The 16,806-nt window shown below is 40.8% G+C and overlaps 1 protein-coding gene across 5 annotated transcripts in view; it reads left to right on the top strand.

Annotated features, from left to right (window-relative positions):
• Window positions 1-11,533, top strand: part of HACL1 (2-hydroxyacyl-CoA lyase 1) — a 38,253-nt gene extending 26,720 nt beyond the window's left edge. For 3 of the 5 annotated variants that reach the window (XM_029940317.1, XM_029940321.1, XM_029940320.1), the window contains 7 exons: window positions 852-935; window positions 1,879-1,980; window positions 4,011-4,165; window positions 4,792-4,950; window positions 6,714-6,821; window positions 7,743-7,929; window positions 10,280-11,117. In XM_029940317.1, the coding sequence (XP_029796177.1) occupies window positions 852-935; window positions 1,879-1,980; window positions 4,011-4,165; window positions 4,792-4,950; window positions 6,714-6,821; window positions 7,743-7,929; window positions 10,280-10,312 (828 nt within the window). In that variant the 3' untranslated portion in view covers window positions 10,313-11,117. Of the gene's footprint in view, window positions 1-851; window positions 936-1,878; window positions 1,981-4,010; window positions 4,166-4,791; window positions 4,951-6,713; window positions 6,822-7,742; window positions 7,930-10,279; window positions 11,118-11,494 lie in introns of those variants that run through there. The other 2 variants (XM_029940318.1, XM_029940319.1) reach the window with 2 other exon arrangements.
• The last annotated feature ends 5,273 nt before the right edge of the window (window positions 11,534-16,806 follow it).

Here is a 16,806-nt window from a genome sequence, read left to right as displayed (position 1 = left end):
AAGTGGACTCAGTCTGTGGTTTAACAAGGCCACCAGGTGATTCTGATCGCTCACATTTGAGAGCTGCTCTAAGTAGGAACTACAGTGTGACTGAAGAGAACCTGGGGCGCCTGGGTGGCTCAGTGGTGTTGTGTCCGACTTCAGCTCAGGTCATGATCTCACAGTCCATGGGTTCAAGCCCTGTGTCAGGCTCTGTGCTGACAGCTCAGAGCCTGGATCCTGCTTCAGATTCTGTGTCTCCCTCTCTCTCTGCCAGTCCCCTGCTCACACTCCGTCTCTCTCTCCTTCATAGATAAACAAATTTAAAAAATTTTTTAAACAGAACCTTATTATTGATGAGATTCAAAACTATAATTGATCAACTCAGATGCATTCCTATGAGTATAATAGGACAATATTCAAGTATACAGAGTAGATATTAAAATATCTGATATTGCTGTGATACTTACAGTTCTATGGATTTTTACTTTTATTAAGAAATATCTTGGATATCAAATCATCTTTTTCATTTGTTACATATACACAGTTCATTTATTCAGTATTAATTAACTTCTTTTTTATTTTATTAAGAAAATTGTTTTAATGTTTGTTTATTTTTGAGAGAGAGAGAGAGAAGCAGCGTGAGCAGGGGAGGGGCAGAAAGAGAGGGAGACACAAAACTCAAAGTGGCTCCAGGCTCTTTGCTGTCAGCACAGAGCCTAAAGCAGGGCTCAAACTCATGAACCACAAGATCATGACCTGAGCTGAAGTTGGCTTAACCGCCTGAGACACCCAGGCACCCCAGTATTACTTAACTTCTTAAAGATTTTTAAGAATAAGCATCGCTTGTTCTTAAGCTTTATCTCTTTTAGGTTGATATCTGTGCAGAAGAATTGGGGAATAATGTAAAGCCTGCTGTGACTTTGTTAGGAGATATAAATGCTGTCACTAAACAGGTAAGAGCTTTTACCTAGGTTTTAATGTATATGTATAAGGAATAATCTGTTCTTAAAAATGTCTCAGCCTTGATCCACTTGGTGACAGGCTTATTAATATCTATTCTAAGCAAAATTTATGATGGAAAACTAGTCTTAAAAAGAACTTTGGAATTCAGTAAATCCAACTCCTTATATATAAATCATTTTTATGTTAGTAAGTTAATCATTTTGGAAGGCAATTGAGGACTTAAAGGCATTCAGTAGGCAAACAGGGTTATACTAAATAGGATTCAGCTGTCTGAAAAATTATAATACAGCTTCCAAAGGAACAGAACTTACAGCCAAGGAATGTGTTAATGTACTGGAAAAATAGTATTTCATTAGGCAATAAAGAGATTTTTATACTCTTCAAATGGTACTCAGTGACTTGTGGAGATTCTTATTATTTGTGTGTAATTTATACAGTTCACTGTAACAGGAGATAAAGTATAGTGACATCTTTCACTTGATATTGGATAAAAATTGGTATTGTTTTAATACAAAAACTACACAATTTTAGGAAGCAATCCCCAATCACATATTAGAACATCCTGGAACATTTGGTCTATAATTTGGAAGTCCCTGGATATTTGAGGCTCTGATCCTTCCAACAAGGATTCTATGGTGGTGGTGACTTTCTTTCTAGTGCCAAAAGCTGAGGAGGACATAAAAGCCCCTGCCTTTGACGTAAAGTAGCATTTCCCTTGTGTTCTGGGAAAATCCCAACATTTGGCAGAAGTCTACACGGACCCAAACAAACGTTGCCTTTTTATTTTCTACGAGTTGTTAGCTGCCTAGAGTTCAAACAGTATGAGTGATAAGGGCAGGATAGCATAGCAGTATCATCTTTAACAAGATGTTGTTGTGTTAATATGATGTAAGCATATTTTCAAAAAATAAAAAGTCTGTGGTTTTTTTTTAGCTTTTAGAACAATTTGATAAAACACCATGGCAGTATCCTCCAGAGAACAGCTGGTGGAAAACTCTGAGAGAAAAAATGAAGAGCAATGAAGCTGCATCCAAGGTAATAGGAGACTCCCAGAAGTTCAGGAACATTTAGGCTCATGGTTCCCGTAACTCTATCATAACATGACCTATGCATTCCTAAAATCAACACGCTATGGAAAGTCATGGAGTAAAAACCATGGGGCTCATGGGCACAGCTCTCAAAAACTCTGAAAATTAAGATAGGAACCTAATAAAAATTCTACACATGTTAAATGACTAAGACTTACATATTTCAATAAATATAGTACTTTTCCTTGTAAAAGACCTGAAGTCTCTTGTGGAAGTGGGCATTGGGAGGGTCTCAACTTTTGAGTAAGACATCATAGGCTGGTCTGACATTGGACAGAAAGTTTAAGAGCCCATATGAATGGGTAGGCTCACTGTCCTCAGTTTGGCCTTGGCACCAAATCACAATTAAGAGATCTTTTGAAATCTTAAATTCTGGGGCATGTTTTTCTACCCTTAAGATATAAGTCCTTCAAGGCATGCATGTCTAATAGAGAAGCGTTTCATCATAATTAAAAATTTATTCTAATGTACAGCCTTTTTAAAAAAATGTCAGCTTTATTGAGGTATAATTGACACATAAAATTGTAAGATAATTGACACATAAAATTGTAAGGTATATCATGATGATTTGATAATGCATATACACTGTGGAAGCACTGCCCCCATCTAGTTCATGAACACATCCATCACCTCACATTTCTTTTCTTTTTCTTTTTTCTCTTTCTTTCTTTTTCTTTTTTTGTGAGACCATTTATAGCCTTGTAAAATTAACTTTTGTATCACCACGGGAAATTATTTTGTGACTTCCTCATCAGCCTTCATGGCTTTGCCTGATATCTAAAGGTTTTGGAACCTCTAGTAAAGTGTGAAGCCACCAGACCATCCCTACTAGGAGTGACATGAGCCACTTCTGTTGGGACGTGGCAATTTTCTGTTTAGAGTCTTCGTATATAGGTAGAATTCTTTTTCTTTGATTGTGAGAAGGTTGTTCCTGATTTTTTCGGATGTTTTGTATATTCCTATGCACTTTGGGTCAGCTAGGTGCAGTTTTCTGTGTTCATGGAGTGTGTATTGCTGATGGAACCCTGCATGAGCAACGTGAAATTTGCGTTGTGCTCATCTTGTTCCCTTATAAGTCAGACGTCTTGGAATAAATTCACATTATCAAAAATCGCAGAGTTAACTATACATAACTCTGTGATATATTGGAATTTTAATCAGTGGCTGTTTCTATCAAGAGACAGTCTCAGTTCTACTTTCCTGAATGGCGTCATGATTAATCCCTTCTTTTCCCTAGGTATCATACTAGTTTAAAAATGGGAGGAGCTTGCCTCTCTTCTCTGGCGCAGGATAGGGGGGTGCCTCATGTGTCTGAGGTGTAATCCCCAACAGGCCAACACAGCACAGCGGAAGAGGCGATGCCAGAAGCCCATGGGACTGTTGTCGCTAAAGCCCCGCGTGGCTTTCTGTCCGCTCTACAAGGCCTGTGGCTAGACAGGCACTCGCTGTGCTCCACTCGAAGGCTCGTTAGCGGGTGAAGCATATCCCCTTACTCTCCAGTGCACAAGGAGAAGAACCAGATTTTCAGATTTTCTAAAATCCTGACTTCATTTTTATTTTAAACTTAAGGGCATATTTCCGATTAAAATATCCTAGAATAAAATTTTTACTTTTTCTAAGGCAGTGTATTCTTAAAAATGCTCAAATAAGACTTTAGTTTTGTTTAACCCAGTGTTTCCAGCTATCTTTACTGTAGACTTGTCTGACTTTAGAATGCTAATGTGCACTGTGGTCTCCGGGAGGAAAGATACTTCCTGGCTTACTTGATCTTGTCCCGGATGGGGGCTGTCAGTCCCATTTTTCGTAGCACATCCCACAGGACTGTTCCCAGATCCATCAGCTTCTCAGAGCGCCGTTTGGGAACCTGGTACCTGATAGTTGCCTGTTTCCAAATGAGTTTGGTAGTAGCCTATTGACATTGCTAATTTTTCACTGTATCTCAACCTAATTTGATTATATTTCCCTCAAATACCTTAGGAATTAGCTTCCCAGAAATCCCTGCCTATGAATTACTACACCGTGTTCTATCATGTTCAAGAACAACTACCCAGAGACTGTTTTGTGGTAAGTGAAGGAGCAAATACTATGGACATTGGACGCACTGTGCTTCAAAACTACCTTCCTCGTCACAGGTAAGCCTTCCAGAAAAGAAAGTATAATGTGTTAAATCTGAAATTACAGTAATGCTGGTTCATAAAACATGTTCAGTGTATAAGGACATGTTTCATGAAAGTATTCTTAGGTGAGATTTGGTAGAGTTTTGTGCTTGATATGTCTTTGAGGTCATGTGATAATTTCTATACTTAGTGTTCACAGTCTTCCAAGCCATCACAAGAGACTTCTTTTTCTTATACTGCCTATCCTTGACTAGTCGGTTCCTCACAGTCTAAAAACTTTAGGGGCGCCTGGGTGGCTCAGTCGATTAAGCATCTGACTTCAGCTCAGGTCATGATCTCACAGTTCGTGGGTTCGGATGCAGAGCCCTGTGTCGGACTCTGTGCTAACAGCTCAGAGCCTGGAGTCTGCTTCAGATTCTGTGTCTCCCTCTCTCTGCCCCTCCCTTGTTTGCACTCTGTCTCTCTCTGTCTCAAAAATAAATAAACATTAAAAAATAAGTAAAAAAATTAAAACTTTATATTAAAGACAAAGAATGTTTTTATTGTTCTTTATTTTACACGTGAATATGAGTAGATTTGTGCCCACCCACCATGTGCAACATGCTCCAGAGGGTTTCATTTTAGCTTTCTTTCCCCAACAGGCTTGATGCTGGTACTTTTGGAACAATGGGAGTTGGTTTGGGCTTTGCCATTGCAGCTGCTGTAATGGCTAAAGATAGAAGCCCAGGGCAGCGGGTCATCTGTGTGGAAGGAGACAGTGCATTTGGGTTTTCTGGCATGGAAGTGGAAACCATCTGTAGGTAAAACAGCATTCATTTCTTTCTCCAAAAGATAAAGCATTACACATAAAGACACACTTGCCTAACGCTTCCCAGTGCTCACCATGTGCCAGAGGCCCGGCGCACAGTGCTGTGCTCTGTCCTGAGAATGCAGTGTACAACAGCCGCAGGGTCCTTCTCGGCCAGGACAGTATGCCCGTGACCCTATCCTGCATGCCCCAAGCCCGCAGGACTGTGAGGAGGGGTTTTGGGATGCCGGTGCAACGCTCTGGTCTGAGAAAAGCTTGTTTTGGCCAGGAGACAGCAGAGCTCTGTGGTTAAGAGCACAGCCTCTGGGTCCCTGCTCTGGACTTAAATGCTGGCTTGACCACACGGAGCCAGCTGACGTGGGTTAAGTAACCTATTTCACTGAGCTCCAGTCTCCTCTAAGACAGGGAGGGGAATAGTAAGTGATAGTTCCTACCGTAGAGGACCGTTGTGAGGACCGAATGAGGTAATCTAGGTAAAGCTCCAGACGATGGCTCACTGAATGTGAGCTGCTCAGACTGTGAGCATTGTTTCTAGGGAGAAAATCGTGAGCCATAGATCTGCTATAGACGGATGGGGACTTTTTCCTCCCTAATTATTTAAACTGTAGTAAAGTCATTCTTTATTCTTAACCAGGACTCTTATTAGACCTTTTGTAAATCATGTTTTGGGGGCTTTCGAAGCTTTGGTATACAACACGTTCAAGATCAGATGGAAAATATGTACTTGTTAGAATGTCTATATTGACAAACCAAGTGATAAACACCAAAAAGGTGATTTATGGGAAAGCCAGCCTTCTAGAGAGTCATGGTTCCCGTTGAGCATGGAGCAGATGTGGGTACCACAGTCCTGTTACATCACGGTGTGCAGCGCGGTTTTGTGTCTACACCTGGTCTCAGAAATTATGTGTGTACAAAAGAAAGCCCATGTTCTTTTGTCAGTCATTAGTAAAGTTCAATCATCCTTTTCTTTTGTCTTTACAATACTGCTTAGCATGTTATCAAATACTCTTTTTTTCTATTTATTATACAATGCCTTTTAAAAATTTTTCAATGTTTTATTTTTATTTTTGAGAGACAGAGAGAGAGACACACAGAGTGAGAGTGGGGGAGGGGCAGAGAGAGAGAGGGAAACAGAATCTGAAGCAGGCTTTAGGCTCTGAGCTGTCAGCACAGAGCCTGACTCGGGGCTTTAACCCACGAACTGTGAGATCATGACCTGAGCCGAAGTCAGATGCTCAACTAACCGAGCCACCCAAGGGCCCCCATATAATACTTTTGTAATTTGGAGTGAAGTGACTTGAGAGAAGAGAATGTATGCTAGTCACCGTATGCTCCCCACAGCGTCTAGCAAGTGCTGCTTGTCTATGAGGAGTTCAGTAAATAGACAGACACTTGTCAAATAGCACTCTGGGCACCACCTAGAAGCGGTGCCGCAGAGGGTATTCGATATGGAAGGTGGAAGGTGTCATTCTTAACACCTAGAGCTATGAAAACCTAAATTCAGAAAAGCTCAATGAGGTCCATAGATGCATAATGCTAGAACCTGGTGTTCTTACACGTTTTCTGACTCCATGTTTCCATTAATGATTTGATGTTCCTTATTGGGTAACAAATATTTAATTTTTAGTCTTATGCTAATATTACAAAAAAGCTTATTTCAAAAAACCCATCCATTTTTAAGTTAAAGTTTCAGCCTGAAGATAAAGTGCTTTAGAACGAAGAATGATTTCCTTTATATTTTGCTTTCAATTTTAGGTACAACTTGCCCATCATACTTCTAGTGGTGAATAATAATGGAATTTACCAAGGTTTTGATGCGGATAGTTGGGAGGAAATGTTAAAATCTGGAGATGCTACTGCCGTGTAAGTAACCCAGATCAATGTGTATTTATTTTCTCTCATCTATTTGAATCTCTCCTTACAAAGTCTGCTGTATTATATGTGCTTCTGTGGTGTGAGTATTGCTGATGTATATTGTCAGCCTCCCTAAAGGCCAGGAACCCTGTCTGCATGGCTCCTCTGTGTACAACTGCCCATGATCGGGTGCTTCAACAAATAATTTATGATCAGGGAGCCACTAAAGACTCAGACAATTAAGATCGATGTCGAACCTTTGTTAACGAAAGAGCTTGTTGCAGAATGCTTCCAGTCCTTCTATTCCTCCTACACCGCGGAGGAAATGGATGGTAACACATTATTTATGATCCAGAGATCTTCCTTCTTTTTACTGCTTAGCTTCTTCCTGATTATCTTATGGCAGAGTCAAACTGTGACGGTATTGCAGCCAGCCGTGTGGGAGTCAGCCCGGGGGTGGAGTGGGACGTGAGGATGTTTGCTTATGCCTCACCGACTCCATTTCTCATTTTGTTGTTATTTGGTGTTTTGCAGTAACCATTCCTTTTTTCTTCCTTTTCTTTTGGATTCATGGTAGCTGATGGTGTAGACTGCACTGTTCAGTATAGTAGCTACTAGCCATGTGTGGCCATTTAAATTAAATTTTAAAATCAGTTCTAGTTTAGTCACATTTCAAGTTCTCACAGCAATTGGTCGCTAGTGGCTATTATAGTGGATGGTACAGATAGAAATACAAAACATTTCTGTCATCACAAAAAGTCCTATTGGACATTGCTGTACAGACAGTAAAAAACATATGGAAATTTAAAAATAACTAGTGTCTCTATTTAAGTGTTAGACATAAATGTATGCCTTTCAGTTCAGCTTAAGTTTTTCCACAGATTATTTCAGAGAATGACCTTCTTTTCTGTTGACTTACAACTTTTTTAGGGCCCCTCCAGCCTGTCTTTTGCCAAACTCACATTATGAGCAGGTTATGACTGCGTTTGGAGGCAAAGGGTATTTCGTACAAACACCAGAGGAGCTCCGGAAATCACTGAGCGAGAGCTTGGCAGACACAACTAAACCTTCTCTTATCAATATCATGATCGAGCCGCAAGCCACGCGGAAGCCCCAGGTAAACTCAGCTGCTAGGCAGAAATCAGAAATGCATCTCCTGTCCTCTCCCTCGAAGTACTACCAAATAGAACACTCTGTTTTTTTCTAAACCATTTCTGAATTTGGCACTCTCTTGTGTTTTTTCAATAAATATTTGTTGAGATATGTGTTAGGTTGTGTTACTTGCAAAGAATAGCATGGCCTCACCTAAGGGGCTGACAGTCTGGCAGCGGAGAGGGGACAGCCTCATCATCTCACAGCTACATGCACCACAACAGAGTGAGGCAATTGCTCAGAAGGAAAAGCACCCAGTTCTGAACAAATAAACTACCAACGAATCTGATTTGTATTGGGGTCACTGGAGAAGGTTTCTCAGAGGAACTGATTGATGCTTATGCTGGGATCCAAAAGATAAGTAGGGACAGTCTCAAACAGAGAGGCTAGGGAAGAGATGTGCAAAGGCTCTGCGGCAGCAAGGATCATGGCAGGTCTGTGGAATTGAAAGAAGGCTGGAGTGGTTGAAAGGCAGAATGGGAGTGGGAGGCAGAATGGGAGGATGAGACCGTAATAGGGAGATTTGTGCAGTTACATTCAAAATCGGTTACTTTGGCCTCTCTAGCAAAACCACAGTGTAGATGACAGCAGTAAAATAAATGATAAGGTATGTAGCCTCGTCCTATCCCATCTCAGATTAAGTTGCTTCTCATACTTCATTTTGTGCTCTGATCCTGGTCCTGCCACCTGTCCTCTCTTATATACCCATCTTCCCTGCTTACACAGTGTATGCACTGTATGTATGTGTCAGTCACTGTTTTCAGAGCAGATCATTTTTCCAAGAAGTTTCTGTCTTGGTTCTTTATACATGTATATGCTGTGAGATCTTTTTATGTTTTGAACAAGGTAGTAGACCAATGGGCCAGTAGATGTCCAGTGAAATGTAAATTAACTAATTTAGAAACTATAAGATATATAAAATTCTACTGAAATTCTGTTCAATAAAAAGAGATACCAGAGACTTTGGTGAAAGGAACAGAACAGAACTACAAAATAGCCAGAAAATAATGACCAAATGACAATAAGTATATATTTATCTATAAATACTTTAAATGTAAATGGACTACATGCTCCAATCAAAAGAGTAGCTGAATGGATAAGAAAAGCAGACCCACCTATATGCTGTCTACAGGGGACTCACCTCGGATGTAAGGACACAGTCTGAAAGTGAAGGGATGGAAAAAGATATTTCAGAAAAACGGAAACCAAAAGAAAGCTGGGATAACTATGTTTGTATCAGACAGACAGACTTGAAAACAAACATTGTAGTAAGAGACAAAGAGGGACACTACCTAGTAATAAAGGGGTTAATCCAACAAGAGGGTATGACATTTGTGAATATTTATGCACAAAACGTAGGAGCACCTAAATATATAAAGCAAATATTAACAGACCTAAAGGGAGAAATAGCACTGCAAAAATAGTAGGGACTTTAATATACCACTTACATCAATGGATAGATCATCCAGACACAAAATCAATAAGGAAACATTGGCCTTAAATGACACATTAGATTGGATGGATTTAACAGATATATTCAGAACACACACAAAATAGACAATCTTGAGACCACGCTAGTCACAGGAAAGCTCTAATGAATTGTCCCCTCTCTGCTAGTAAATTCAGGTTTCTAATCATCTGCTTCTAATGATCTCTTCTCTGAATTCTCTATGAATTTTGGGAGTATTGCTGGAGAAATTTAAGTTCTTATCTCCTCTTCTTTAAGGATCCGTAAGGATCATCCTTATATTTCTCAAATCTATCACTTCGATGTGAGTTACCCTCATTCCAGTAAATTCCACACAAACTATTGTTTCCAAACTGTTTGCTTTCATTGATTGTCTGTGTGTCCATCTGCCATTTGTCATTGATTTGCGGTATAAACTGGCTGCTTCCTGCTATACTGTAGAGAGGACCTAATCTCTGCAGTCACCTCCGTGCAGGCCACGTGTGTGCCACGGGGTGAGTCCTGGGAAGGCTGTGCGTCTCTGCACTGCTCTTCCTACCCAGCTTCTTCTCAGATTTGGGAACTTCCCCTCTTCTTTCTTCTTGTGACTCTGCTTCTGGTCCTTTCAGACTCTAGTTTTTTGTGCCCTGATTACTTGTTAATAGTTGTTTTGTAGGACAAGACAGCAAGATTCACTGAGTTTTTAGCATCTTTTTGGGAAAAGCACAAGACCAACAACAAACCTCATTTACCGCCATTGTGGTAAATGTGGTTATAATGGGACTTTTAGAGCTTAGAGCAAGCAAAGGAGGGTAGTTTGAGATAATTACTTGTTTCACTCAATGTTTGTTGTCTTTTCTTTTTCTAGGATTTTCACTGGCTGACGCGCTCTAATATGTAAAGATGTCTGGAAATGGTCTTGAGGAGTTTTCTTTCTTGTAAGATGGAATTTTATTTTCCACAGCAAAATTACTAAAATATTAAAATTATTATACAAAGAAAAATAAAAAAACATTTCTAAATGACATTTTATAGTAAAGGAATTGACTAAAAACAGAAAAAGTTACCAGTATTCTACTACTGAGATAAACCATTTACAGATGAAAGAAGAAAAAGAGTTTTAATGCAGCTTGTTCTAACCTTATGAATTAGGGTTTTGTTTTGTATTGTTTTGTTTTTCTGGAGAGAACTTACTGAGTTCATGCCATACCCGAACTGATAATTTCAGGGTATATTTAAATTAGCAACCTTAGTTTATGTGTACCACATTGAGACCAACAGAGTTAATGGTCTTTTAATATATAAAGAACTCTTATAAATAAGAAAAATATTAACACCTAGTAGAAAAATGAGCAAAGGGCATGAATGTATAACTGACGGAAAAAATACATAAAATGAGTATGAATAAATGTGAACAAGCATGAATAAGTGTGAATATACAAGTTAGACAGCAAGCCCCTTATTTTTGCCTATCCACTTGGCAAAGCACTTTCAAAATTATAATTCCCAGTCGTGGTGAGGAAAAAATGAAATCAGCACTGCTGTGTCGTGGTGGAGGATGAAGTTGGTACATTTTCATAGAGTAATTCTAGCAGTGCTTGTATCTGAAATCTTAAATATCTTCATACTGAGCCTTGGGTGGCTCAGTTGATTAAGCATCTGACTCTTGGTTTTGGCTCAAGTCATGATCTCATGGTCTCATGAGTTTGAGCTCCACATTGGGCTGACAGCATGGAGCCTGCTTGGAATTCTTTCTCTCTCCCTCTCTACCCCTCCCCACTTGCTCAGTCTCTGTCTCTCTCAAAATAAGTAAATAAAATTTTTAAAAAATGTTCATATGCCGTACCTTTTGACTCAGGGAGCCTATTTAGAGAATATGTCCTAAAGAAATAATAAGATATTTGGTCAAATATTTATACATACGACTATTCAGCACTGTTTAGGAACAATGCCAATGTTTAATAATAAGACATTGGCCACATATATTATGATCTCTTGACCTCATAAAATAAAAATTGTAGTAAAGAGTATGTATAGGCGCCTGGGTGGCTCAGTCAGTTAAACATCTGAATTTTTCTTTCAGCTCAGGTCATGGTCTCATGGTCATGGAATCAAGTCCCGTGTTACCCAGTGTGGAGCCTGCTTAAGATTCCTTCTCCTTCTCCTTCTGCCTCTCCCAGACCTGCTCTCTTTCTAAAAAAAAATGAGTATAAATGGAGGAATAATCACAATATAATACTAGTGAAAAGACAGGCTACAAAATGGATGGACCTCAGTCAGCGGATACACCTGTACCTGCAGAGTCCTACATACACAGAAAACAAAAAAGATGGGGGCGCCCAGGTGGCTCAGTCAGTTAAGCATCCGGCTTCGGCTCAGGTCATGATCTTGCAGTTCATGGGTTCACCCCGCATCGAGCTCTGTGCTGACAGCTCAGAGCTTGGAGCCTGCTTCAGATTCTGTGTCTCCCTCTTTCTCTGACACTCCCCCAACTCATGCTCTGTTTCTGTCTCAATAATAAATAAACATAAAAAAAGTTTTTTTAAAAGAAAAAAAAAAGATGGGCACAAAATAAACCAAAATGTTAACATAATATGTTGATGGAGTTATAGGCAATTTTTATTTCCTTTATTTTATTTTATTTTTTTTTACTTCATTTACAAAATAAAAAAAAATTTTTTTAATGTTTGTTTCTTTTTGAGAGACAGAGAGTAAGCAGGGGAAGGTCAGAGAGAGGAGACACAGAATCTGAAGCAGGTTCCAGGCTCTGAGCTGTCAGCACAGAGCCCGATGCGGGGCTCAAACTCATAAACCACAAGATCATGACCTGAGCCAAAGCTGGCGACTTAACCAATTGAACCATCCAGGCACCCCTCTTTTACAAACTTTTTAAATAAAAGTTATTATATAATTTTTATTATCAGAAACAGACATTATTTTACAAGGATATTAGAAATGGAAAACTATCACTTATGATCTAGAATTTTATATGAATTGGGGTATAGGACTCTATCTCAAAGTTCAGCCGGTTTGCAACATACACATCAGTCTTGTCTCCACTGGCTACTTAGGAGCATAGGTGACTTCTGCAGAGTGGAGTCCAGTTTTGAGATGTCAGTCTCGGAGACATGTGCAGGGAGCTGTGGTTTTACCCAGCAAGCCCCTGAAATTGGGCCCACGTGGTAGATACGCTTATGTACTTCTGACCTACACACTGTAGAGGGGCTGGACTGCATAAAAGCACGGAGAACATCAAAAGGAGTGTTGAGAGTGGGTAGCTCGTGTAACCTCATCAGGGTCCTACTCTGCTCACTGGACGGTTGCCTCTCGTAGCCAAGTGCAGTGCAAGATTTTGCTGTGAAGTAGTGTGGAAGGTTTGATGAATATTCGTGAGCTGAACTCTATAAATCTAAATACCAGGTATCATTTGGGGAAAATGCTTGTTCCCTGGCCACATTTAGCTCAAGGGAAAAAGAAGACATGTTCACATGTTAGTAGACTATCCAGCAGAGGTCAGCCTGAGCACATGAAGACCAGATTAGTCCAGGAGCACTTTGGTGATGCTGTCCATTGACTGCTTAGTTTGTAACAGTAATCTTGAAATTAGTTTTCTTCTAAGAATTTTCCCTTAGAAGGATAAGATATTGACAAAGCCCCTCTAAGATGAATCTATTGGTTGATAGTCAAATTGGCCTTGATACATCATTTTGCACCCCTAGTTGATATAATGAACACGCCTACGTGATCCTGGTATGTTGACTACTCAAGTGTCTCATAAAAACTGAACTTTCAAAGATTAAGGTTACTTTCTTGGGGCGCTTGGGTGGCCCAGTCGGTTAAGCATCCGACTTCGGCTCAGGTCATGATCTCACTGTTCGTGGGTTCCAGCCTCGTGTCGGGCTCTGTGCTGATAGCACAGGGCCTAGAGCCTGCCTTCGGATTCTGTGTCTCCCTCTCTCTCTCTGGCCCTTCCCTGCTCATGCTGTCTTTCTCTCTCTCCCTCAAAAATAAATAATAAAAAAACATTAAAAATTTTTTTAAAAGGTTACTTTCTTGATTTAGGAAAACTAAATCTAGGGTGGGAAATGACTTCTTGGGTTAGTTCCTCTACTCATATTCTTTCTAAAAGTTTTCATACTTCATGTGATTGGGAATTCAAAATGCTATCCTGAAACTCCTAGCCCAATGCCTGGCATATAGAAGGCACACTGACGCTACCGTGTCTCAAGAATATTTGACTTTAGAGGAGACACTAGCTGGAATTACATCCTGCCTAGCAGTGTGGCTCTACATTTTAAATAAATGGGTCTTACTTCCCCAAATAGAGAAGTCATTCCCTGGAAATCAGGGGGTATGTGTTACTTACCTTTTTTTTTTTAAGTTAATTTATTTAAGTAATCTCTACACCCAGCATGAGGCTTGAACTCATGACTGAGATCAAGAGTCACATGCTCTCCTAGGGAGCCAGCCAGGCACCACTGTTTTTACTTCTTTATACAGCCACCTGCTCTGCAGGGGTTCACTAAATAACAGTTGAATGAGAAATCATGATGGTTGGAAATACCCCAATGGATATTTTCTATGGCTTTTTTTTAAAACACATGCACCTTTGAAGTCGCTCAGCTTATCATGTGAAGTGAGTGTATTTTCCTTAGGAAAAAAAAGTCTCAACTCTGTTACAAAGAAATAGTAGGACTTTTGAACACCAAAGAAAAATGAAAATATGGAATCAAAAAATGTTTTTGTTCCTTTACTATTTGCAAGACACGTCACTAGGCTGCAGGGAGCAGTGCGTTTCCACGTGGAGGGGTCAGGGACTGAAACCAATGAGAATTCAGTGACAAGGATAGCAGTTCATTCGCATTAGGAGAGTTGGAAACCAGTTCCATTCCAGGTGGGAATTATGACTGAGAAACCCTGATAAAACGGACTCTGCTACCTGCGTTGGAAAGTGAAATGTGTACAGAAAGAATTTTGGAGCATCTGGTGTTTTCTGGTTGCATTTGCTGCTGCTAATGTGAATAATGGAGTAACACGGACAAAGGATATTGAAGATCCTATGAATTCTTCCCATTGATAAGGTGCAAATAAAAGTATATCTTGCTTGGATTCAGATCTGACAAGCAATGCTGTCTACACCTGTGGTTTTCACTGGACTTTGGTAGGATCTTCCGTCCCCTCCAAGCTCTTTCCCAGGAGAGGGGCTAGCCAGTCAGTGAACCTATGGTAAATCCGTTTGTATGTTTACTCCAATTAGGGAGCGGAGAAAGGCACACCCAGAAACCCCTGGATCTCCAGTTTCAAAGTTTGAAGGAAACACTTAAATTTTTGACTCAGGCCTGGAAATATCCACAGAGATGGCATCATCCACAATTTTGTACTTTGTACCCAGCAGTCACTAGAATGACCTATGATCTATGGAATGGTTAATCAACAGCCACGTGGCTCAGGCCCTGGTCCCAGCAAGTTCCTGGGAATTGCCTCCCTCCCTCCACTGAAGAAGGTGGGCTCAGGAAATCAGATCCGCTTTCACCTTAGCCTGAGTTTTGCTCGTTTTGCACTGCAGTTCCTGGTGGCCTGCCTACCAATTTTTGCCATGTGAAATCAGCTATATCCTTCGAGGTCTAGCTCAAAAGACCTCTCTTCTGTGAAACTGCTCTGCCTCCTAGCACTCCTACAGCACGCTGTGTGTGCCTCTGTCACTACTCAGAATGTTCACGGTTAATTCCCATTGCGCTCCACCCACTCAACCTAGTATCTGGTACCCAGATGTCACCCACCCTCATCTTCCAGGGCCGGTGTCCTTTTGCTCCTGTTTGGCATGCTCCTCTGAGTTCACCCCTGAAGAGTCCACTTCCACATGGCATATAGCAATCCAAACCTCACCGACATTTTCCTGCAGGGGAAGTGACCCAGGAGGGGGTTAGATCCCCAAAGCTGCAGCAGCCTCAGGCGAGGATGTGGGGTGAATAGATGAGCCACCAAGGGTCAGAAAGCCGCCCCTACACTGGGGTATTGGGGGGGGGGTTGGCATGAGGCCCTGACATGACTGAAGTTCACTCCCACCCTGGCAAAATGGAGGATAAAATTAAGTTGAATTACTAAAAATAAATATTTCTTTCAGACTTGAGTGCTTTAGACTGAAATTTATACCCACTACACCCATTAACCATTTCATCACTCAGTGCTGTCTCTGCCTCCCACCTTCCACCAGCCACTCTGTCTCCCGCCTCAGCCCCCTATCTACATTTTCATTTTCCAGAATTTCCATGGTTCTCGTCACTTGATTGTTTTTGTATATTCTGTAGCACAAAAAATTCTGGTATTGTCCTTGGAGTGTGCTTTAAAATACTGTGTAATAATAGAAAAACTCAAGATTCAGTAAGGCCAACAGATCAGGAGACAACGGTCTTGAAAAGAGGTATCTTACAATTCCTAAGAGGAGAATGCGGCACCACTCAGGCCTCAAGGGAACACGCCGAGGTCGGTCTCAGGCATAGAGAGAAAGGGCACTAGTGGGCTGAAGCCTTTATCGTGATCTCCTTGGGAAGAATGCGGTGAGGCACAGTAACAGGTTTAGGATTGGCCAGTTTGAATAATTTCCCAGGGCTCTGGAGTGTAGGGGCAGCCTCTGGGGATCTGGTCAGTGACCCTGCTAGTGATTAGGGCAGGAGGGTGGGGGTGGGGGTGGGGTAAGGACTGTGATAAAGAAGGTGGTTGGGTATTAGATAGACCACTTGGTTTGCATATGAAAGGAGAATTTGACTTGCTCTCTCTCAGAAATAGCTAACCTGAGAGGGGCAGTCCCTCCAGGGTCAGCTAGCCCGCTGTCAAAGAATCAGAATGACAGAAAACAAAATGACAGGGTTAATACAGAAAGGCATTAAATGCATATTTTGAAATACTAGTTCTTAGGATATTTGGAGAATTGAATCTTAAAATATTGTTTCTATTAATGATAAGGTGGCTTTGATATTTTGAAAGTGTGTTTTTCTGTCCCTCAGTGGAGTTTTTTTTTTTTAATGGTTTATTCATTTATTTTTGATACAGAGAGAGACAGAGCATGAGAGGGGAGGGGCAGAGAGAGAAGGAGACACAGAACCGGAAGCAGGCTCCAGGCTCTGAGCTAGCTGTCAGCACAGAGCCTGACGCGGAGCTCGAACCCACGAACGTGAGATCTGACCTGAACCAAAGTCGGAGGCTTAACCGACTGAGCCACCCAGGGGCCCCCCTCAGTGAAGTTTTAAACTTTTCATATTAACCCTGTCCCATTTTTGTTAAATTTGTGGCTGGACATTAATCTGTTTTGTGTTACTGTAAATAAATTCTTCTACATTTATACTTAGCTATTATCTACATATTATGTGTATTAATTCCATACTTTATTGGATTCTC

Source organism: Suricata suricatta, chromosome 5 (genome assembly GCF_006229205.1).
Source record: "Suricata suricatta isolate VVHF042 chromosome 5, meerkat_22Aug2017_6uvM2_HiC, whole genome shotgun sequence".
In the NCBI taxonomy this organism is placed as follows: Eukaryota; Metazoa; Chordata; class Mammalia; order Carnivora; family Herpestidae; genus Suricata; species Suricata suricatta.
This window is presented reverse-complemented; position numbering and strand designations above follow the sequence as displayed.